The sequence below is a fragment of the Scyliorhinus canicula genome, chromosome 21 (genome assembly GCF_902713615.1).
Source record: "Scyliorhinus canicula chromosome 21, sScyCan1.1, whole genome shotgun sequence".
In the NCBI taxonomy this organism is placed as follows: domain Eukaryota; kingdom Metazoa; phylum Chordata; class Chondrichthyes; order Carcharhiniformes; family Scyliorhinidae; genus Scyliorhinus; species Scyliorhinus canicula.
In genome coordinates, this window is record NC_052166.1 from 58,393,187 (window position 1) to 58,416,295 (window position 23,109).

Below are 23,109 nucleotides of genomic sequence, written 5' to 3' on the forward strand. Positions count from 1 at the left end.
ATCCCTGATATCTGTGTTTGCTGGAGAAGGGGAAACCTTCACTAGAAGAGATGAGGAATTAGAGCTGGACCTAGGGAGGGGTGTGGAGTGAAATCCAAAATAGAATGAGCTTCCTCCTGAGCTAGATTGAGCCAGATACAATTTAAAGTGGCACATAGAGTGCAATTAACTAAGACGTGTATGAGTGGGTTCTTCGCTGAGCTGGAGGACAGGTTTCAGCATTATTCAGGGGGACCTGCGAATCAGTCACATGTTCTGGTCTTGCCCCAAGTTAGTTGGGTTCTTGGTCTAATTTTTTGAGATCATGTTGGAGATCATTGGGGCCAAACTAGAGCCATATCCGCTGGTGGCTATCTTTGGGGTGCCAGGCTCCTTTGGGGGGGGGGGGGGGGGGGGGGGGGTGCAGGGAAGGCTGACATCTTGGCCTTTTGGGAAGTGTTGAAGGCGGTGTTCAGAGGGCTATACAAGCCTGATCCACCGGAAGATGGCTCGGAGATGGAGCGATTGTTGGGCAGATTGGACTTCCCAGTGGTAGAAAGGGGGAAGAGGGAGGGGCTGGAGGCACCATTTGGGTTGGAGGAAGTTATAGACTGTATTGGTTCCATGCAATCGGGGAAAGCACCGGGGCCGGATGGTTTTCTGGCCGAATTTTACAAACAGTTCGTGGCCTTGTTGGCACTGCACTTACTGGGAATGTTCAGTGACTCTGCTGAATGGGATCCAGCCTGTGAAGCGATTGTGCTATCCACAATGCTACCGTGCTGCCCAAAGATAGTGGGGCTGAGGGGGGGGAATAGGGGATTTAGGGTTGTTAAAATAAAAATGGCAAACTGTTTGTATGATATAATTGGGGCTTTGTATGTACGAATTTGATAATGTTTGGAATAAAATATATTATGAAAAAATTGAAAACCACAATAAGCAGATTAAAAAAAAAAAAAATTACCTTTTTCTCAAATAAATACATTCTTGCCCTAGCCGGGAGTCAGAGGCAAAACACATTACAATTAGGGTAATGTTTCACTTCATTTTATTTCACTGGCTTTTTTTCTGCTTTTCTTTCCCTCATTGAAGAAGAACAATTAGAACAGAGCTTTAGGTAATTAAGAATAAGAATGACATTTGCACAATGGCTGTCTTGACAGTCATTTTGTTTTCTTGAACATAAACATTGTGAGCGTTTGGCAGTTCAACAGTTTGAAATGTCAGACTTGCAAAATTGGATAGGGATTTGTTCAATTGAAGAGCAGAGATTTAAATAGTTTATTTCAATATGTCCATCTAATTCCGTTGATTCCCCCCATTGTTTGAGCTTTTTTCTGTTCTTCCCCAATCCCTCCACAATGGTGATGTGACATATGCCAAGAGTGAACCCAGATAGAAATAAGGTTGTCCTCTTCCCTGTATCGTGCAGTGAAAAAACCCCGGATCTAATTGCATTTTAAATTATGGTTCAGTTGTGGAAGCTTAATGCCCTTCACTATATATTAATGCATCTACTGCCGACAAAAATAATAAATCCTGCAACTGATAACATTTTTCTTGGTCACTCGCAACTCCTCTGTGTGCTAATAAAAACCATTGCATTGCTTTTGTTGAGGTTATTCCTTTCCTTTACCCAATCTCAACTGGGGTGGGTACCTCCTAAACCTGAGAAATATGCTAACCTGGTCCCTGCTCATAACATTCAGTCCTTAAAACCTAAGTTTTAGATTACATAATTACTACTTCTGAGTTATCAAGCTCGCTCTCTTTTTCACTTGGAATTGGTTTTTGGCCACCCTGAGTTGACCTTGAGAAGGTGATGGTGGGCTTTCCTCCTCAACCTCTGCAGTCTGCATAATGAAGGTACTTCCACAGCACGGTTTTGGTATCCTGTAGCATGGGTTTCTCCATAGTTCTGCAATTTAAAAATGTAATTGAAATTTATTTTCTTTTTCTTCGTTCAAACAAGGGTGGGAAGTGGCTGCCAGGGTGAGTTAGTTGAGGAAGTGAGATGGCAGCACAGTGGTTAGCATTGCTGCTTCATAGTGGCAGGGACCTGTGTTCGATTCCAACCTCGGGTGACTGTGTGGGGTTTGCACGTTCTCCCCGTGTCTGGTGGGTTTCCTCCAGATGCTTCAGTTTCCTCCCACAGTCAAAAGATGTGCAGATTAGGTGGATTGACCATGCTAAATTGCCCTTAATGTCCAAAAAGGTTAGGTGGGGTTACAGAGATAGAACAGGAGTTGGACCCAGCTGCTCTTTCAGAGAGGGTTGGTGCAGACTTGATGGGCCGAATGGCACCCTTCTGCACTGTAGTAATTCTATGATTCTATGAGTCAACAGGAACTAGGCAGGAAGGAGAGTGTGTTGGTGCCATTGTGATACCTGTATCAGAAATATTAAAGGAATTGAACAAACTGAATTAACTGCAGAGGATACTAATATATATTTGCAATAGCTTGAAATTTTTCCACAAGGTCTGAAGTAAAATCACTGTTTTCTTCCCACAATCTTTCTCCTACATGTGATGGAAATTTGGGCCTTTGTGAAGCTTAAGCATTGATGAGTCTATCTTGATGCGTTTTCAATGCAATAGCATTTCATTGGCCTACATACAGGGCTGTTCTACTTTACAGAGTTTGCAATTGCCATGCTTGGACTAATGTATAAAATGCCAACTTCTATCCCCAAAGAAGTAACTGCAGCTGATCAGCAATCAATATTTCATGATTTAAAATGTTATCTTTCTCTTTTACAATTAAAAGTAACTATGACAAAGATATGAGCAGCATGAAGGAAATATTCCTTGGCATGTGACAGGAAAGAGATATTTGGCTGTCAGATTCCATATATGTATGTGTGTACGTACAATATAGTCTATTTGTTAAATCTGACAAACTTTTTTTCTTTTGCAGTTACTGAGAAAGAAGTTCAACAGTGGTGAGTCCAGTGTTCCTAATCCTTTAAAGAGGAAACTAATTTTCTTTGTCAAATGTACAAGTCTAATCAGAATGCCTCTCCTGCTGTGGTTCTCCGGATTGTGGATTGGGAAGGTCTTGGGTTTTCTAACTTGATTGTGCTGAGCTATTAGAGCTGAGCCGGTGTGATGGGTGGAACATTTCAAATACTAATGCAGCACAGGGTAGAAGGAATGGGAAAAATCAGTCAGTGTTTCTGCTACTGACATCTATTGACCGACTGGATAGCTGGTTCGTGATGCGGAGCGACGCCAACAGCACGGATTCAATTCCCGTACTGGCTGAGGTTATTCATGAAGGCCTCACCGTTTCAACCTTGTCCCTCACCTGAGGTATGGTGACCCTCAGGTTAAATCACCACCAGCCAGCTCTCTAAGGGGAGAGCAGCCTATGATCCTCTGGGACTGTGACGACATTTACATTTGCTAAATACTCCGGGGAATGCTCGCTTGAGAAGGAGCAAAGTAGAACTCGGATCTGATAGCCTCTGGCTGACACTCACTTTCTTTATGGAATGGGATTCTTATGTGATGTAGCGGAAGGTATCTTACATTTTGGCTGTCTCAAGCCAGGTACCGGTGGATATGGGTCATGCCATTTTGTTGACCAGTCTTTCTCAAAGGTTGTCAGTTTTGTCACTGATGGGGGAAAATAAATCACATCGGTGAGCAAGGGATGCCATTCATAGTTGGAGCTGTGGTATTTTTTTCAGTAATTGTGCTGTATCTGATTTTACTGGGTGCCTTAAAAGTAAAATTGCCCAAAGCTAACATCTTTATCATCGCTGAGCACAAAATGAGCATATAAATTTGTATAGAGTTTTTTTCTGTAACTGCTTCTTTGATATCAGTAACTCTGGTTTTGATACCACTGTTACAGAATCAGAAAACTAACAGTATTCAAGATAACAGTTTGGTTTTTATAATGCTTCTTTTTCAACATTATTAACCGTAGGACATTAATGACAAGTTATCTTCGATATGCTGCCCAAACTACGAACGGAGTCATTTGAATTTGTACTCCTCTTCTTGTGCAATCCGCCCGCGACGAGCATGACTTGCTTCCACTCCGGGGAGGTGGATCCTGCGGTGGTTGAAAAGTCCGATCCTGGATCTGCAGACTCTGCCACAGGTTTGATAGGTACTGCTTGATGAGATGGATGGTGAGACGCTCTGGATTTTGCGCTCTCCTTCTGCTGTTTACTCTTGGCCTCCGCATGCTTCACCCTACGACACTCGAGGTGATTGACACCTTCGTGGATGCTTTTCCTCCAGCTTGTGCATTCTAAGGCAAGCGATTCCCACGTGTCGACGAGGCTGTTGTATTTATTTAGGGAGGCTTTCAGAGTGTCCTTGTAGCGTTTCCTCTGACCTCCTAGTGATTGCTTACCATTGCGGAGCACTTGTTTTGTGTCAAGTATGTGGGCAATGTGGCCCTCCCATTGCAGCTGGGCTGGGAGAGGACGCTCATGTTGGTACGCCTATCCTGCCAGTAGATTTGCAGGATTTTGCAGAGGCAGCGTTGGTGACATCTCTCCAAGGATTTGAGGTGTCTGCTGTTCATGTTTCTGATGGATACAGTAGGTCGGGGACCACGGCTGCACTGTAAACCATGAGCTTGGTGCTGGGTTTGAGGTCTTGGTCTTCGAATACTCTGTTCCTCAGGTGTCCGAAGACTGCACTGGCCCATTGTAGTCTATGCTGGATCTCAAACAATGTCTGCTCGCACTGAGAGGACGCTCTCGAAGTATGGGAAATGATCCCATTGTCCAAGCGCTCACCGTGGGTCTTTGCAGCGAGCATGGGGGGGGGCACAGTTTTGTGTGGCAGGAGTGAGCTAGTAGAGAACCTTTGTTTTCCGAATGTTTAGCCTGAGGCCCATCCTATGATATGCCTCAGTGAATGCGTCGACGATGGTTTGCAGCTCGGACCCTGAATGCGCGCACAGATAGTCGTCGTCTGTGTACTGCACTTGATGATAGAGGCTCAGGTGGTCTTTGTTCTGGCCTGGAATTTTTGGAGATTGAACAGTTTTCCGCTTGTCTGGTAGGTTAGCTCTGCTTCAGGGTGGCGTGTTGATGCGAGGAAGATGGAGAAGAGCGTTGGTGTGATGACACAGCCTGTTTGACTCCAGTTTGCACACACATTGTGTCTGTGGTGGTTTCGTTGGTGAGGATCACGGCTTGCATGTCATCATGGAGCAGGCAGAGGATGGTGCCGAATTTCTGTGGGCAGCTGAATTTGAGGAGGATGCTCCACAATCCCTCACGGTTGACGACGCCTATGGAAGATCGAAGAAGGCCATGTACAGAGGTTGATGCTGCTCTCGGCACTTTTCCTGGATTTGCCGTGCGCTTATTGTGTCCATTGAGCCTCTTGGTGGGCGTAAGCCGTAACGAGACTGGAGGAGTTTTTTCAACACTCGGAGGAGGCGGTTGAGGTGTATTCTCGTGATGACCTTTCCTGTGGCGGGAAGTAGGGAAATCTCTCTGTAATTTCTGCAGTCGAACCTGTCTCCTTTCTTGAAGTTAGTCACAATTAAGACATCTCTGAGATCACCCAGCATGCCCTCCTCCTTCCAGACAAGGGTGATGAGGTCATGGATTCTTGTCAGGAGCGCACTTCCGCCGTATTTTAATACTTCTGTGGTGATCCCATCTGTGCCATAGGCCTTGTTGTTCCTCAGCTGTCAGATGGCTTTTTCGACCTCATGGCAAGCTTGGGTTGTGCTGAGATCATGGCGGGTAGCATGTTGCTGCAAGGTATCGAGGACGATTCAGTCGAAGGCTGTGTCTTAGTTGAGGAGGTCCTTGAATTACTCTCTCCAGAAGGCGTTGACTGCGTCTCTGTCTTTCATGAGCCGTGCTGCCCATGTAGGCTTGTTTCTTCTCACTTAGGTTTTGGTGGAGCTGCCAGTTCAGGAATGCCTTCCGCTTGCTGCCAAGGAGATCCTGGATCTCCTGATCGTTCTCACAGAACCAGTCTTGGTATTTCCGGTTCGAGATCCCGAGCGTCTCCTCACAGGTGCTGACTATGGTGGCTTTTAAGGTGGACCAGGCGTTGTGGACATTGTGGCTCTGGCTCGTTGGTTGTCGCCAGGTTATTTGAGGCGCCAGCTGAGTAGCTCTTTATTCTTGGGGTCTTTGAGTCCAGTGACAGTGAGTCTCCTGCAGCACAGTTTTCTCTGCCTTTGCCGGTTTGGGGGCCAGGGTGGTAGGGCGGATTAGTCGGTGGTCAGTCCAGTTGTCATCAGTTCCGCTCGTTGCGCGGGTGATGCGGGAGTCTGTGCGATCCCTCGCCCGGACGATGATCCAGTCTGTGAGGTGCCAGTGCTTGGAGCAGGGGTGTTGCCATGAGGTCTTCTGCTTGTCCCTCTGGCTGAACAGGGTGTGTGTGATGACCAGGTCATGTTCTAAACATTTTGTCAGGAGGAGGATTCCGTTGATGTTTTTTCCCCCATGCCTTCTCTGCCTAACACATCTTTCCAAAGTGTTGCGTCCTTCCCGACTGTAGCATTGAAGTCGCTGTGGAGAATCAGCTGTGGAGAATCAGCTGGTCTCCCTTTGGAATGCGGGACAGCGATTGGTCGCGGATGGAGTGGAATTCCTCTTTTGTCTCATCTGGTGCATCTAAGGTTGGGGAGTAGGCACTGACGGCTGTGATGTGCTGTTTCTGGGCCTGGGTGAGCCATAGGGTCATGAGCCGATCGCTTATCCCGTAGTGGGGGGGTTTGGTGAGACCACCACCCAACTTGTTTTTTACGGCAATGTCGACACCGTAGAGACGCCGTTCTTCTTCTGGTTTGTCTTTCCAGAAGAAGTTGAATCCACCACCTTGTTCTTTAAGTTGGCCGTCACCTGCCAGCCGTGTCTCACTCAGGGCATCGATGTCAATGTTGTGGCGTCGGAATGATTGGTTGAAGGTAGTATTCATTTGGACTGGTGAATACTGTTAGCCCTGCTGCCATCTGAGACAAATACTTCAAGATCTAGGCATCCAGTTAATGTTATGGCAAATAAGCAGCTCTGAGAGTTTTGCCAGTGTTGCAGACTCACAATAAGGAAGTAACTGGGAAATGGAACAGGGATGGTGGAGAGGTCACGTACGGTGGGGGGGGGGGGGCGCTTTGGAGAGAGTATCCAGGTTGGCCATTGCTGCCCCAAGAAAGTCATGTTAGTTAATGTTAGAGAGGATTGGAGGTAACACTTCCATCTCATCTTGGAAAGTCCTACCGGTGGAAAATATTCTGTGATGAGGAATGTGCACCAACTGAAGAATGACTGATGGATGTGCATGAGGACATTTAGGTGAACATTTCAGAAGATTAATGCGGAGATAACCAGGTTTAATTAAATCTGGCTCCAATTGACATTTAATTTCAAGTTGTTCAACCCGTTACATTATGATTGTGCAGCGAGGTGGCACAGTTCTTGCTGACTTTGAAGCGTGCAGGTGGCACTTTCATCTTCTGACTAACCGTTCATACTTTGGAGTTACAAACGAAGGTCTCCGTTTAGTTCATAGCCATTTTGTCAGAATTTAGAAAACCTCATTCAGCATTTTTGCTTTTCTTCCGACAAATGTTTGATTTTAGAGCTGAGTTTTTGTAGTCGAACCTTTTAGTCGCTTTTTGCTTTCTTGTCAGAATAGTGTGTTTGTTCGTGCTTCCAAAATTATAATAAACGCCAGCACTGTTACAAGTTTGTTGCATCCAGTTGGATGTTCCCAATAGTAGATAAGCAATGCATGCAGCAGTTTCCCCAGATGGTTTGGTTGGTTAAGCCAAGCTGGTAGCTTCAGCAATGCAGGTTAAGTACTCCAATGTCTGATGCATTGTCTCTGCTAAGTAAGCTGATCTCCCACAGCATGGTATGAGATCAAATACAATTGGTTTTCATGGAGAAGAGTATCAGTTAAGGGTTCTGTTGCTGTTTGTTATGTAGTGGCCTACGCTTGGTGAAGGTGTAAGGGCATTGGTAGCTATGGTACCTTGTAGGACTTGCATCGCTTTTGTTGTCTGAACTGTTGCAAATAACATGTGGTAGCCTTGGAGTCATTTAGGGCACAGAAGGAGACCATTCAGCTCAATCCATTCATACCAATCCCCCATAAATCTGCATGTTTAGTTCATAATAATCTTTATTAGTCTTACAAGTAGGCTTGCGTTAACACTGCAGTGAAGATACTGTGAAAATCCCCTAGTTGCCACACTACGGCACCTGTTCGGGTACACAGAGGGAGAATTCAGAATGTCCAATTCGCCTAACAAGCACATCTTGCGGGACTTGTAGGATGAAACTGGAGAATCCCGGAGGAAACCCACACAGACACGGGGAGAACATGCAGACTCTACACAGACAGTGACCCAAGTCGAGAATCGAACTCTGGGCCCCTGGCACTGTGAAGCAGCAGTGCTAACCACTCCGGTGCTCCGGTTTCCTCCCACAAGTCCCATAAGACATGCTGTTGGGTGATTTGGACATTCTGAATTCTCCCTCAGTGTACCCGAACAGGCGCCGAAATGTGGCGACTAGGGGCTTTTCACAGTAACTTCATTGTGGTGTTAACGTAGGCCTACTTGTGACAATAAAGGGGGGTTCTCCAACATGTGTGGTAACCAGAACTGAATGCTGGAATTGTTTTATCAGAAGGAGCCTTTTAGTAATGCAAAATGTGCCATGGCATTGTCAAAATTAATGATCTGATTATCTTTGTCACAGAAATTCTGGCATACACGAACGATTGTTCAAGCTGACACAGCACGTCAACTGACATAACTGGAGTTGTGAACTGACGTGAAGTTGAAAAGCAACAGTTTTATTGTAGGGATCTGTTTGCTCACTTGTGTTGTATGGTGAGGAAGGAGAGAAAATGTGATGACTTTCAACGAGATCATTAAGAACCGTAACAACCAGTGGCAGAATGACCTGAAATGTGCTTTCCTCTGAATTAATTGCAGTTGAGTAATTTTGAGGTGGTGAAACGGAAATCAACTACTTGTCACTGCAGTTTAGTGACAGCAATAAATAGGACGTTCAACTTCATCTTGTTGAAACATTTTAATTATTCTGGTTTGCAATTAATTTCATTTCACCTGAAGTGCAGAAGCGACAGGTTTGGAAGAAAGACATTATTTTACTGCAAGTCTATTGACAAAAGCTCCAATCTTTATCCTATGTTTTTTTCAAGCGGAGGGTAACTCCCAGTCGGAAATTGTGTTGAATTGTGTCCTTTTACCATTGCAGCCATTTGTTACACATCAAAATTGCTCAGGAAGTTTTTGTTTTACTGTGAGGGTAACTCTTGATCCAGAGTTCAATGCAGTTGTATCGTTTTGGATCAAAAAAGATCTGTGAAACAAAGCTGACCCGACTAAAGGATTCCTATTGAAAAGTGACTCTGTTGCATAACTGTCAAATTTGTGGTCAAGAAATTCTAGCATCCTTCCGAGCCTCTTTCAATCTAAAATCTTCAGATTTGTGTTGTCTAAAGTAAAGACATTTCAACATTACATTTCCGCTGATTTACTCAACTCCACCCTCAGCTTCGCTTGTCATGCCTGAGATTCTAATAAAACAATTACCCTCTCTCACCCTGGCCATTTTTCTGGGTACTGCCTTCATATCTGCTCCCTCAAGTCTAAGACTATATAAACATTTCTGGAACAAGCCTTTCCATTCACCTGAAGAAGGAGCCGTGCTCCGAAAGCTCGTGTTTGAAACAAACCTGTTGGACTTTAACCTGGTGTTGTAAGACTTCTTACTGTGCTCACCCCAGTCCAACGCCGGCATCTCCACATCAAGTCTAAGAGACACAGACTTGAGAGATTATGGTTTAGCCACCCACCACCAGATCTGGCTAGATCACATTAAGTACTCCCAGGTCCTGTTGTCATCTGCTAAAATTGCTCATAATTCCAGGATCGTCCTGGAATGAAAGGATAACCCTCTGGGCTGTGTTCTCCGGCGATGAGATTCTCCGTTTTGCCGGCGGTGTGGGGCTGCCCCACAATGGGAAACCCCATTGACTAGCTGGTGTAACGGAGCATCCCGCCGGCGGGGTAAAACAAAAATGTGGTGCAGCGGGGCAGAGAATTCAGCTCCCTGTTCCTTGTTTCGACTGCAAACTGTCTTCTTTGATTTTCTTCCCTGTCTGCTACACCCTCTCTCCCTACAGTAAGTGTGAGAGTTCATGGAGTACTTTGTCACCAAGATTGAAATCAGCCATCTCTGCGATGTCCCTATCTTCAATTAGCCCCTCCCCGGACAAACCTCCATGAATGCTCCACCTTGATGCATGATCAATTACACAAAGACGAGAGTTGGATGCAATCAAGGCTTTATTACACTAAGATGTGTGGCCTCCTACAGCAGCTGGCAAAGTGGCTACTGTACTGGGAGCATACATATTTATACTCCGCCTACTGGGCGGAGCCAGCAGGCAGAGAACTACCCCCGTACCTGTACTACAGGGCCTTACCACAAAACACCTACACCGACATCCTCTATATACAATATATACATCAGTGGTGACTACCACACCCCTACCTTAGTCCTAAACTCACTTCTTTCTCTTCTACCTCTCCTCGTGAAGTGTTTGAAGTCATTTCGTTCATGAGACCTGCCACATGGACATAATTTCCAGATAACAGATGTTTTAATGCGTCTATAATTCCCTGGGTTCTGCCTCTCACCTTTATTAAATAGAGATATGTGTAATTTTCCAATCTAAAGGAATGGTTCCCGAATTGAGAGAACTTTAAACGATTATCATTAGGGATCTGTAATAATCTCAATGGAGAATCCAAATGGTGCCGTTCTGTGCTGTCATTGAGCAGCAGAAGATGGGGAATGAACTAAAATGGTCAACAGGCTACAGTCGTCATTTGGGTCATGGGAGAAAGACATTGAAGCCCAAGATCGGCCATGTTAAAATTGAATGGCGGAGCAGGTTCAAAGGGCCCAAATGGCCGTTTCCTGCTCCTAATACTTCTGTTCTTGTGTGTGCGCAGTAAATTGTACATCTGGGCAATCTCTCCCAACATTTTCTACTTTAAACTTTCACGGTCGTATTTATAAAGGAACTGGTTGTGCTATAATGACACCCTCCTGCCCATTATTATTTTCATTGGATAATAATAGAATAACAGCATGAAAAGATTACGTAGGCTTTTAAAAAAATACATTGAAATTACCCAATTCATTTTTGTTTCCAATTAAGGGGCAATTTAGTGTGGCCAATTCACCTACCTTGCACATCTTTGGCTTGTAGGAGTGAGACCCACGCAGACATGGGGAGAATCTGCAAACTCCACACGCGCAGTGACCCGGGGCTGGGATTGAACCCGTGTTCTCGGCACCGTGAGGCAGCAGTACTAACCACTAAGTTTATTCTATTTGTGAATATAGAAATTATATATGTAAAAATAAAAACAAGGCATGAATTATTTTAAAATGGGATGAAATCATGGCTCTGCAACCTGTTCCATCATCTCCTGTCCTGTAAATACCCACTTCATGTGAAGATTACTGTCTTGACAGCTCAGATACAACATTCTTGTAGATTGATAAGTATAACTAATTTTACTGAAATGTCTTTGTTAGCTTGGAGCTAGTTGCTTTGTATGGAACTTGTATAGGTTTTGTGTTATATAAGCACCATGTGAGGAAGCTCATTGTAATTGCAAATATCTGCTCTACTCTCTTCAAGTAAAATAATTGGTAAAATTAGTCATTTAACATAATTTCCTCGCCGTTCTGTCTGTTGCTTTCAGCTCTTCTCCTGAAGGCATTGACTGGGGTATAATTTCACAGACATCATATGAACTTCTACTGCAAATTGTGTGCTATTCAACCGAGAGTGGTGGCGGTGGTGTACGCAAGCGGACCTTCATCCTGTAGTTACTCAGTGACCCTTTCACCAGTGATCGTTAGGTAATGATTAGGAATGAAGGTAACCTGAGGAGCACTTTTTTTGGGGGGTATATACCTGACATTTTAAAAAGTAAAAAGAAAAAGGAACTCTGCAGACCCGTTTTAAATATTTACTACTGGCCAAGCCATGACACCCTGCTAGATAGTTGGAGTTGTTGTTAGGTGGAATGTGATGGAAAGCAGCAAAAGCAAATTAGAAACTGAAGGGTTGCCGAGAGTCTGGGAAACTTGTCTTCTGTCACACTCACACCACTGCCACTGATAAACATCCTCTGGGGTTGATACTTGGGTTCCGTTACTGGCTGCATGCTGCATAAATAAATTCAGCCGGGTAATGTGATGTCCCAAATGTTGTGAAGGGAAAATTATCTCTACATTTTAATCATTGTCACTGCACGACTGGAACAAAATTCTATTTACCTTGTACCTCTAGTTTCACACATTGGATTTTGAGAAATTTCAGTTTTAAAATATATTAGCATTATTGAGTTTTATGGGTAGTTCAATTGACTGATCTTGAGAAACAGTGTAATTATATATAATTCGGGTGAGGATGTGAAAGCATGAGAGAGGGTGCAAAGAAGATTCACAAGAATGCTTCCAGAAATGAGAAACGTTGATTGTATAGTTGGATTGGAGAAGGTGGGGAGTTTCTACTTGGAGAAATGAAGGTTGAGAGGAGATTTGACCAAAGTATTCAAAATCATGAGGGCGAAACTGCTCCCAATTGTGAAAGGATCAAGAACCAGAGGACACGGATTTAAGATGATTGGCCAAAGAAATAATGGTAACATGAGGAAAAACATTTTCAGACAACGAATGGTTAGAATCTGGAATGTATTGTCTGAGAGTGTGGTGGTGGCAGATTCAGACAGTGAGTGGTTAGGATCTGGAATGCACTGTCTGAGAGTGTGGTGGAGGCAGATTCAGACAGTGAATGGTTAGGATCTGGAATGCACTGTCTGAGAGTGTGGTGGAGGCAGATTCAGACAGTGAATGGTTAGGATCTGGAATGCACTGTCTGAGAGTGTGGTGGTGGCAGATTCAGACAGTGAGTGGTTAGGATCTGGAATGCACTGTCTGAGAGTGTGGTGGAGGCAGGCTCAAATGAAACTTTCAAACGGGAATTGGATCATTATCCAAAAAAGAAAAAAAAAACAGGACAATGAGGAAAAGGCAGGGGAGTCATGCTCGGTGAATTGTTTCCTTAGATTGCCAACACAGACACAACCGGCTGAATGGCCTCCGTTCTGTGATTCTAGTTTGATGGTTTTGATTTGGAAATGGTGGAATGAATCCGCTACCTCAGCAGAGTTGGTTTTGTGGATAAAGATATTCATAAAGATCTCGGACAGGAATACCTGCAACAAGGGACCTGAAGGACTTTTTAGCAAAGGGTCCATGCATGTTATAAAGGTCATCATCAAAGCTGATGAGTTTTGCCACCTTTTCTGTATTTAAAACCCCTGATCTTGTGATCAAATATTCAACTTTGATTAAAGATATGTTAATGGAAAAGATCTGAACACCTAAATATTTGTAGATTGCAGTGTTGTATATGAAGCCTACTAAACAGTGTAGCTAGTTAAAAGACTGAGTTGGATCCATTTAAGATGTTCAAAGTAGTTTTTTCCAAAATGTTCAGCTTATTTAAAGCTTGCCAGAAATGTGCATTACTATTGTCTCAACTTGAAAATGTTTGATTCTTTCACGAAATGTGGGTGTCGTTGGCTCGACCAGTATATTTATTGCCCATTTCTAATTGCCCTCGAGAATCATAGAAGGAGGCAGTGCAGAAGGAAGTGGTACGGCAAATTGAGTCTGCACTGACCTTTCAGGCCCAGTCCCCGCACTATCCTTGCAATCCCACCCTCAGGGCAATTTAGCATGGCCGATCCACCTAATTTACTTTGGACTGTGGGAGGAAACTGGAGCACCTGGAGGAAACCCACGCAGACTTGGGGAGAATGTGCAAATAAAACCCGGGTTGTTGGTGCTGTGAGGCAGCAGTAATACCCACTGTGCCACCATGCGTTGGAGAAGGTAGTGGTAAATTCCCCTCTTGAAACCGCTTTAGTTTGTGTGGTTTAGGTACACCCACAATGAGAGGGATTTCCGGGATTTTGATCCAGCGACAGTGATATCGTGTGGAGCGGATTGAAAGGGCCGAAGATGACTTTTCAACGGTGTTCTGACTGGTTTCTTAATGTCTCCTAGTTATTAGTTTTCTCTCCCCAGTGTACAGTACCCTCTTGTGAAACAAAAGCTAAATGCAGATCACCTGTGGAATGACTATGTGATCCTTCATTCCCGATTAGATGAAGCCAGATTCGGTAGCAGTGCTGAGTAACAGGAGGTATTACTGCTGCCTCATAGCACCAGCAACCCGGGTTTTATTTGCACATTCTCCCCAAGTCTGCGTGGGTTTCCTCCAGGTGCTCCAGTTTCCTCCCACAGTCCAAAGTAAATTAGGTGGATCGGCCATGCTAAATTGCCCTGAGGGTGGGATTGCAAGGATTGGGGACTGGGCCTGAAAGGTCAGTGCAGATGGCTTGTTTATCTCTGAGTCGTGTATTCATATTCCCTCTGCTCCTTGACCTTCTTGCAAAATACCATCCCATATCCGACTTTCCTTTCCGCTCCAAAGTCCTTGAATGTGTTGCTGCGTCCCACATCCATGCTTATATTTCCAGCAGCTTCTTGTTTGAACCCCTCCAATCAGCTTTCCATCCTGGGTCACAGTACTGAAATGGTCTTCATAAAAGTCATAAAGACAGGGCAGCACGGTGGCGCAGTGGTTAGCCCTGCAGCCTCACAGCACCGAGGCCCCAGGTTCGATCCCGGCTCTGGGTCACTGTCCGTGTGGAGTTTGCACATTCTCCCCGTGTTTGCGTGGGTTTCGTCCCCACAAACCAAAAATGTGCAGGGTAGGTGGATTTGTCACGCTAAATTGCCCCTTAATTGGAAAAAATGAATTGGGTACACTAAAAAAAAAAAAAAAAATTTTTTAAGTCACAAAGACATCCTGTGACTCTCTGCCCTTTTTAAAATCTGTTTGCTGTCTTTGACATGGTTGACCATCCTCCACCAGCGATCCTCCTCCATCATCCAGCTAGGTGGGACTGTGTATGACAGGCTCCATTCTTACCTAACTAACTATAATTAGTACATCAAGAGCAATGTCTTCCCTTCCTGCTCCCGCTTCATTACCTCTGGCATCTCCCAAGGATCTATCCATGGATCTCCTATTTCAGAACTACATGGGACCCCATGGCTACATCACCTAAAGTGCAGAGTTACTTCTCACAGGTCTGCTGAAGGCACAAAGCTGTACCTCATCACCACCTCTCTCTACCTTTCCACAGTCTCTAAATTACAGCTTGTCCAATACCCAGTAATAGATGATTATAAATGTTCTCCAGTAGAATAATAATTAATCTTCAATCCCTGTAACAATTCTTGCTCGCTAATCTTCAACTCCTTGAACTGTTGGGGCTGAACAAGACTTTTCACAACCATAGTGTCATGTTGACCCCAAGATGTTTCCAACCATATCTGCACCATGATCTAGACCAGTGTTTTTCAAATTGCGTTCAAATTGGGGGAAGAGCGCCTCCCTCTGACGTCAGCACGCTGACTCAGGAGCAGAATTACATTTTTTTTAATTGCTGGGGTCTTCCTGCCTGGAGCGGCGGCAGAGAGCAGGTTACACTGACATCACATGTTCTGGACGCGAGAGAGATTCCTCCGTTTTGCAGCTGCCAGCAGCGCTGGCATGACATCTAGCGCCTCTGATAAACGACCCATGAAGAAAAATCTGGAAATAGGAACAAAGCGGCATAAAGTTGATTACTTGAGGTATGGGTTATTAATTGTGCCACTGCAAACTGGGATTCAAAGTTCATGTGTGTTATATGCAAGGAAGCACTGGCAAATAAAAGTTTAAAACCCTCAAAATATCAAAGGCATTTGAAGATTCAGCATGGCGAGTTCGAGGACAAACCTCTTTATTTTTTCAACGGATGCAGTGAGATCTTGGGCGGGATTCTCTGACCCCCGCCGGGTTGGAGAATCGGCGTGAATTCCGTCGTCCCCCGAATTCTCCGGCACCGGTGATTCGGCGGGGGCGGGAATTGCGCCGCGCCGGTCGGCAGCCGCTCCCGACCCCCCCCCCCCCCCCCCCCCCCCCCTGCGATTCTCCGTCCCACGATGGGCCGAAGTCCCGCTGGTTCTTTGCCAGGCCCGCCGGCGTAGATTAGACTAGGTCCCTTACCGGCGGGACCTGGCGGCGTGGACGGGCTCCGGGGTCCTGGGGGGGTGCGGGGTGATCTGGCCCCGGGGGTGCCCCCACGGTGGCCTGGCCCGTGATTGGGGCCCACCGATCCGCGGGCGGGCCTGTGCCGTGGGGCACTCGTCCTGCATGTCGGCTGTATAAGCCTCCGCCATGGCCAGCGCGTAGCTGAACCACCCCTGCCCATGCGCGGGGATGATGTCAGCAGCTGCTGATGCTCCCGCGCATGCACGGTCTCTCGCCGGCCTGCGGAGTCCCTTCGGCCCTGGCTGGTGTGGCGCCAAAGGCCTTCCACGCCAGTCGGCGGGGTGCAAACCACTCCGGCGCTGGCCTAGCCCCTAAATGTGTGGAGGATTCCGCACCTTTGGAGCGGGCCGAAGCCGGAGTGGTTTGCGTCCTGCCGGACCCCAGGCCCCGCCGGGTGCGGGCGAATCCCGCCCCTTAAATCATCAGTTGAAATCATTATCAGAAACGTTACATTGAATAACAAAGCAAGTGAGATTGTGAGGACCAAGCAGGCTCACCTGTCACATTAAAGATAACTGAAAATGGTGGGTTGCGAAGGTCACCTGATGTGGGTCCTGAAGGATGGCCAGTTGGTAAAAATGGATCTCTGGCAAAAAAAGTTTGAAAAAGACTGTCCTCGGATGGAGGCTGCTTCGTGCAGGGGCACTAGCTTAGCAGCCCTAGTCACGGCGCCTCTGCCGCTTCCGCCGGCACGGTACTCCACCAGCCCGATAGTGGTGGCGGCTCTTCGGATCTGGGGCCAGTGGAGGCGGCATGTAGGGGAGTTAAGAGCATCGATGTGGACCCCAATCTGTGGCAACCACCGATTTGCCCCAGGGAACATGGACGGGGAGTATTGACTGTGGAGGAGAGTGGGGATTGTGAGGATGAGGGATCTGTTCCTGGAAGGGAGCTTTCCGAGCATGAGGGCGCTGGAGGAGCAGTTTGGGCTGGCGAGAGGGAACGACTTTAGATACTTAAAGGTGCGGGATTTTGTACACAGACTGGTGCCGTCCTTCCCATGTCTCCTGCCGAAGGGGAGGCAAGACAGGGTGGTTTCTAGGGGAGAGGTGGGAGGGGGTAGAGTTTGAGACGTCTACAAGGAACTAATGGAAGCTGAGGATACGCAGACCGAAGACCTGCAGCTTATGTGGGAAGAGGAGCTGGGGGTGGGAAGAGAGAGAGAGAGGAGCTGGAGGATGGTATTTGGGCAGAAATCCTGAGCAGAGTGAACACGACCGCAACATGCGCCAGGCTCAGCCTGATCCAGTTTAAGGTCGTGCACCGGGCCCACATGACGGGGGCCTGGATGAGATTCTTCGGGCTGGGGGACAAGTGTGCTAGATGCGCCAGAGGACGGGCTAACCATGTACACATGTTCGGGTGGGCCCGAAACTCGGGGGGCTTTGGCAGGGATTCGCAGATGTCATGTCCCGGGTATTGAAAACTGGGGTGGTAATGAGCCCTGAGGTGGCAATCTTTGGGGTTTTGGAGGACCCGGGAGTCCAGGAAGAGAGAGAGCCCAACGTTCTGGCCTTTGCTTCCCTGGTAGCCCGGTGACGAATACTGTTAGCATGGAGGGACTCAAAGCCCCCGAGGGCTAAGGTATGGCTATTGGACATGGCGAGCTTTCTTGGCCTGGAGAAAGTCAAGTTCGCATTGAGAGGTTCGCCCGAAGGTGGCAGCCATTTATTGACTTCTTCGCAGAGGAGTAAGCGTCAGCAGACGGCGGGGGAGGGGGGGGGGGCTAGGGTAGAGTAGAGTAGAATAGGGGGATATTGAGGCAGGTCCGTGCGTGAACAGAGCCGTGGTTTGCACTATGTTTAGTTAACGTCTTGACTTTTTTTTTGTACTGTACAATGTCGCTTTTTCTATATGCCTAAAATACCTCAATAAAATTGTTTGTTTAAAAAAAAGAGAGAAAGGCTGTCCAAGAGAGTGGTGAGAATGGGGAAGTCCCTATCGCAAGGCGTAGTTGAGACAAATAACATCGATACATTGAAGGGAAAGCTAGATAATCAAATGAGAGAGAAAGAAATGGAAGGTGGATTAGATGAAGAATAGCAAGGGGAGGCATGTGCAGCATAAAGACCAGCCTGCATCTGCTGGGCCCAATACCCCGTTTCTGTGCTGAACTCTCTGTAACTATGAGAGAGACAGAATGGATGGAAGATATACGAGATGGAGAAAGAAAATGATGGGTGCGAAAACAAACCTGTGCTATTTCCATTTAAATACAAAAAAAAGCCACTTAACTTGGATGTTCATAAACAGGGTGATTGTATTATAAGGAAGAGCTAAGCTAAAAATTGATTGTTCCTTAATGCATTTCTCTGCAGCAACCTGATCGATTAACAGGTTATCCACATCCTTTTAAAGTGGATAATAGCTGGTTGGCCGGAGAGTGAAACCTGATAGATGGAAATTCTGCTTCTATGCCTCACTAACCTGTTGATCTCTCCAGCCTACCCACATTTTACTTGGTATTCTCTTTGCTGCATAAATCAACCTCAATCTTTCAGCTAATTGAAATTCTAGTGGGCTGAGCAACACTTAATTAAGGAACATAAAATGAATCATTTTCCACCAAATTGTCTTGATTAAATTGTTACTACTTTATACATTTTTCATGGGTCTACAATAGATATTACCTTGTGTTTGGCAGCATCTGTCATTCCCTTAAGTAGATCCGGCTTCCCCTATCATCTACAAACCATTATTGTTGTCAGAATCTGGTTAAGTGATGGAGTGACGTGGGCTTTGTGATATGGACCCCATCGATCTTCACAAGTATTCTTGTGACACAGTTGTAAACCAATAGGCCATTTATTTCACAGAGATACGGAATACGTTTCACGGTGAGACTTATCCACTGTATCATAAAATAATGTAAGTATGAAACTCTGCCGTAGTCTAAATAAAACTTGCTGCCCCTAAGCTAACTTCTTCTGTTGCACACTGGGTTTCCATCCAAGATTGGCAGCCTCAGCTTCCCTGACTAGTTCATATTGTTTCTCCAGAGGGAGTCATTGATCCCTCTGCCATCTCCGTGCTGAGGATTGGTCAATTAAAGTTAGCAATTTGAATAAAGCGCAACCCTCTTGACGGGGAAACTGATGCCATGTATTCAGCCAAACTGAGCATATTAAATGAACACTCATTATATGCTGATGGGAACGAACACCGATGATCATATCTTTAGAAACCTCATTGACTCAAAGCTGATACGTGATAAAGCAATTCGTCTTTGATGTCAGGGCTACTTGGAACCATCCTAATTTTGCCTTTCTGGAAGTTTACATTCTGTAAACACATTGTATCACAACATTAAGTAAAGCAAGATTGCATCAAATAGGTCCAAAATGCTGCATCGCCCTGTGAATTTGCTTCAAAGGTTATACTTGAAAACATAACTGATATTGTCTTAGTCCAACTCTTGGCCCAAATTTCTCCATCATATAGAAATTCTTGGAGGATATTAACCTCATGCAGCCACCTATTCGCATTCTATAATACACGTCCCCTGCTGCAGAGCACTTTTAATAATAGCCTGTTAAATAGCCTGCCAGGATGGGGGCCACCTTATTGCCACTTTTTAAAATTCCTCTCTGCAGGTCTATAAATTTAAGTGATATGCACCCACTGCCCCAGTATAACTTTTAGGGACTCCTAGGCCCAAGTTTAAAATGTTAGAACTGTTTGTAAATATAATAGCTGTTTTCCTATGGACTGTTATCGTCACAGTTGCAGATTTTGGGCACTGGGTGGCACTGTGGCACCAATTTCTAAACTCTCCCCCCCACTTTGGCCACCATTATATTTTTTTCCTTACAGACCGTCCTCGGTCCTACGGCACAATTGGTTCCTGAAAACTAATGAAATGTCAGAAGTTGGAACTGATTTTCCCAGAGGAACAATATTATAAAATGGGGGACTGGAGGTCGGAAATAGCTCATAGGGTGCCCAGCGGTGTTAAATGCTCTCAATTCTTGCCCTGTCATGTTGCTGAGGAGACTGTTGACGCCTGCACGTCTGAGCACAAGTTCCTCGGTTAGCGTGGGGGATATAATGAAGCCATCGATCTCCCTTGAGCTATGAGAGTCTGAGCGCTTAATAATGCTTATTAAATACAACCTGAAGCATATAAGCATTAAAAACTCACTGTTGTGTCAGCAAAACTTGGACAGAATATCAAATTCTTAACTTGATAAAGGTGGTTTGACCTGCCAGTTATCCAGAAGTGCAGCAGAGAATATCAATGCGCAAGTGTGAACGTGCTGGCGTGGCGTCGTAAAGTCAAAACCCACGTTGAAGTGGGGTGGTCAGTGGACCTTTGGTGGCAGCCATGGAATGAGTGGTTACACACATGGTGGCTCCTGCTGAAAGGCGTTGGTTTTGGCCCCTTCTACCCAATCTTTGGGGAATTCTGGCAGAAAACATGTGTGGAGGCGAATTAGTCCCCCTCCCCCCATATCTGCAGGTTACCAAACACGACAGAAGGCAGTGAGAGACCTGGCTAAAGAGCTCTTGGAGACTCATGGCGCAACAACAATTGCGAAAATAGTGGAGGGGGCAGGGTCGCTGTCGACTGGAAAGCTGCCAATGGAGCAGTTGATGAGCTTCATTCAGGAAGCATTTCAGCAGCAGCATAAAGAAATACAGAGTGACTGCTCAAAGGCAATTGAAGGGGCAGTGGCACCTCTTTGCGGGATTTTGGAACAGGTATCGAAGAGCTTGGAGGTGCAGGGGGCGACAATTCAGGAGGTGGAGAAGGTGGTGTCTGACCAGAGTGGCCGGATTGCGATTTTGGAAGCGGAGATGGCGATCCCGGGGGACATGTGTAAGATGCTGCAAGCAAACGTGGAGGACCAGGAAAACGGGTCCAGACAGCAAGATCTGAGGATCGTGGGCATACCGGAGCAGAGGGAATGGGTGCAATGGGCTATGTTGCGAGGATACTGACCAGGTTGTTGAACGAGAAGGTGCTGAAGAAGGCAGAGACCAAGAGCAGGGAGCGGCCGCAGCCAGTGCTTGTCTGCATGCACAAGTTCCAGTACAAAGAAAATATTCTGAGGTGGGTCTGGGCACAGCGGGTTTGTGATTGGGAAGGAAACCGAATCCGGATTTATCAGGTCTCAAATCTGCCTCCCTACCTGTTCCCCTATCCCTTTAACCTGTTTTTAAAATCAGAAATACATATATCTCCTTCTTGACTCTGATTTTACCGCACTATGAGCCAGCGAGTTCCAGGGTCACGACCCTGACTTTGAAAATGACTGCCTTAGTGCGTCAATAGCCAAAGTCATAGATTCAAAGTCACTGGCCAAAGTTTTGGAAGGGGAGATGAGGAGAAATGTTTTGCTCAGATTTGTCAGGATCTGAAACATTGTGGCAGAGACGGATTTCATAAATCTCTTTAAACAGGAGCTCCTTAAGGGTTATGCACAGAAATTGTCGATGTGAAATTCAGCACGGCTGGTCTTTCAAAGGGCCAACACAGATGTGACGGTCTGAATGGCCTCCTCATCTGCTGTACATTTCTTTGATGGGCAGTTGGACAGTTATAGGATCTGTGAGATGGCATGACCTTGAGATCCTGTGGTTAGCCTAATTATGACTGCCATCCTGTTTGATGTAAATATAGGGGAAACCTGCATTGAAGATTTTCACCAAAATGGTGACAATCATGGCTGTAGGTGTTGATGTGCATTGGACATTACAGTGTTTATAATTGGTACTTTAAAAATAATGGACTCTACCTGTGATCCAATATTTTTGTTTAATTCAAAGTGTAGTGGGTTCTGTCCATTTCTCCTTTGAACTCCAGTGCTGCAGTAATGTTTATTGCTCCATATATTTTTATATAGATTATTACGAGCAGAAAATCAATTTTAGTGCCGCTGTTGTATAAATTTCAGGGTCATAAAAGGTGTTGAAGTGAATTATTCTGGAGGTACAATGAGAGGTTATATGGAATTAGGTCAAATGCACAGCACTGAACCTGGCCATTCAGCTTATTTCACCTATGCTGGTTTTTATACTCTGTATGGACAGCACAGTGGTTAACACTGTCTGTATGGAGTCTGCACGTTCTCCCCGTGTCTGCGTGGGTTTCCTCCGGGTGCTCCGGTTTCCTCCCACAAGTCCCGAAAGGCATGCTTGTTAGGTAAATTAGACATTCTGAATTCTCCCTCTGTGTACTCGAACAGGTGCCGGAATGTGGCGACTGGGGGCTTTTCACAGTAACTTCATTGCAGTGTTAATGTAAGCCTACTTGTGACAAAAAAGAGTGTCCTCCCATTCCAGCTATCCCACCACAGCCTGTCAGCATATCCTTATTTTTCTCTCCTCCACTTGTGTCATTTCCTTTGTAAAGCATCTAAGCTATTTCTGGGCCACATCCTGTGGCAACAAATTCCACATTCCAACTAGAAAATTATCTTTGTTTCCCGGTTGGACATATCAGTAACTATCTTTTGTTTATGGCCATAAGTTTTGGATCCTTCCATGAGTGAAAACAATCTACCATGTTCAACTCATTCATGATTTTAAAGAGATGTGTCCTATCATCCCGAAGTATTCTATTTTCTAAAGAGAAAAATTCCTACCTGTTCAACCCATGGCTGTTCACAGAGATTGTAATCCTGCTCCCATCCTTGCAAATGGATTATGGGTGGAATTGGGTTTTGCCATTTTTAAATGAACTTAATTTATCCCCTAAGTTTCTTGGGCAATGAAATGTAAACATTCATACTTACAAAACTATTGAAAATGCATTTCAATGTAATGAATCTGTGATAAATTGTGGGGATGATGATTATTAATTGATCGGGGGTTGGGAGATTGATTGTTTCTTTATGAAGATATTTGTGATGCTACATAGAAAACAGAATATCTGACCCAGCTAATCCGCAGCA

The 23,109-nt window shown here is 45.5% G+C and overlaps 1 protein-coding gene across 1 annotated transcript in view; it reads left to right on the plus strand.

Moving 5' to 3' along the window:
• Positions 1-23,109, plus strand: part of LOC119955521 (neuronal calcium sensor 1) — a 138,100-nt gene that overhangs the window by 49,427 nt on the left and 65,564 nt on the right. Inside the window, exon 3 of the mRNA XM_038781792.1 lies at positions 2,901-2,925. Coding sequence (XP_038637720.1) covers positions 2,901-2,925 — 25 coding nt within the window. The remainder of the gene's footprint in view (positions 1-2,900; positions 2,926-23,109) is intronic.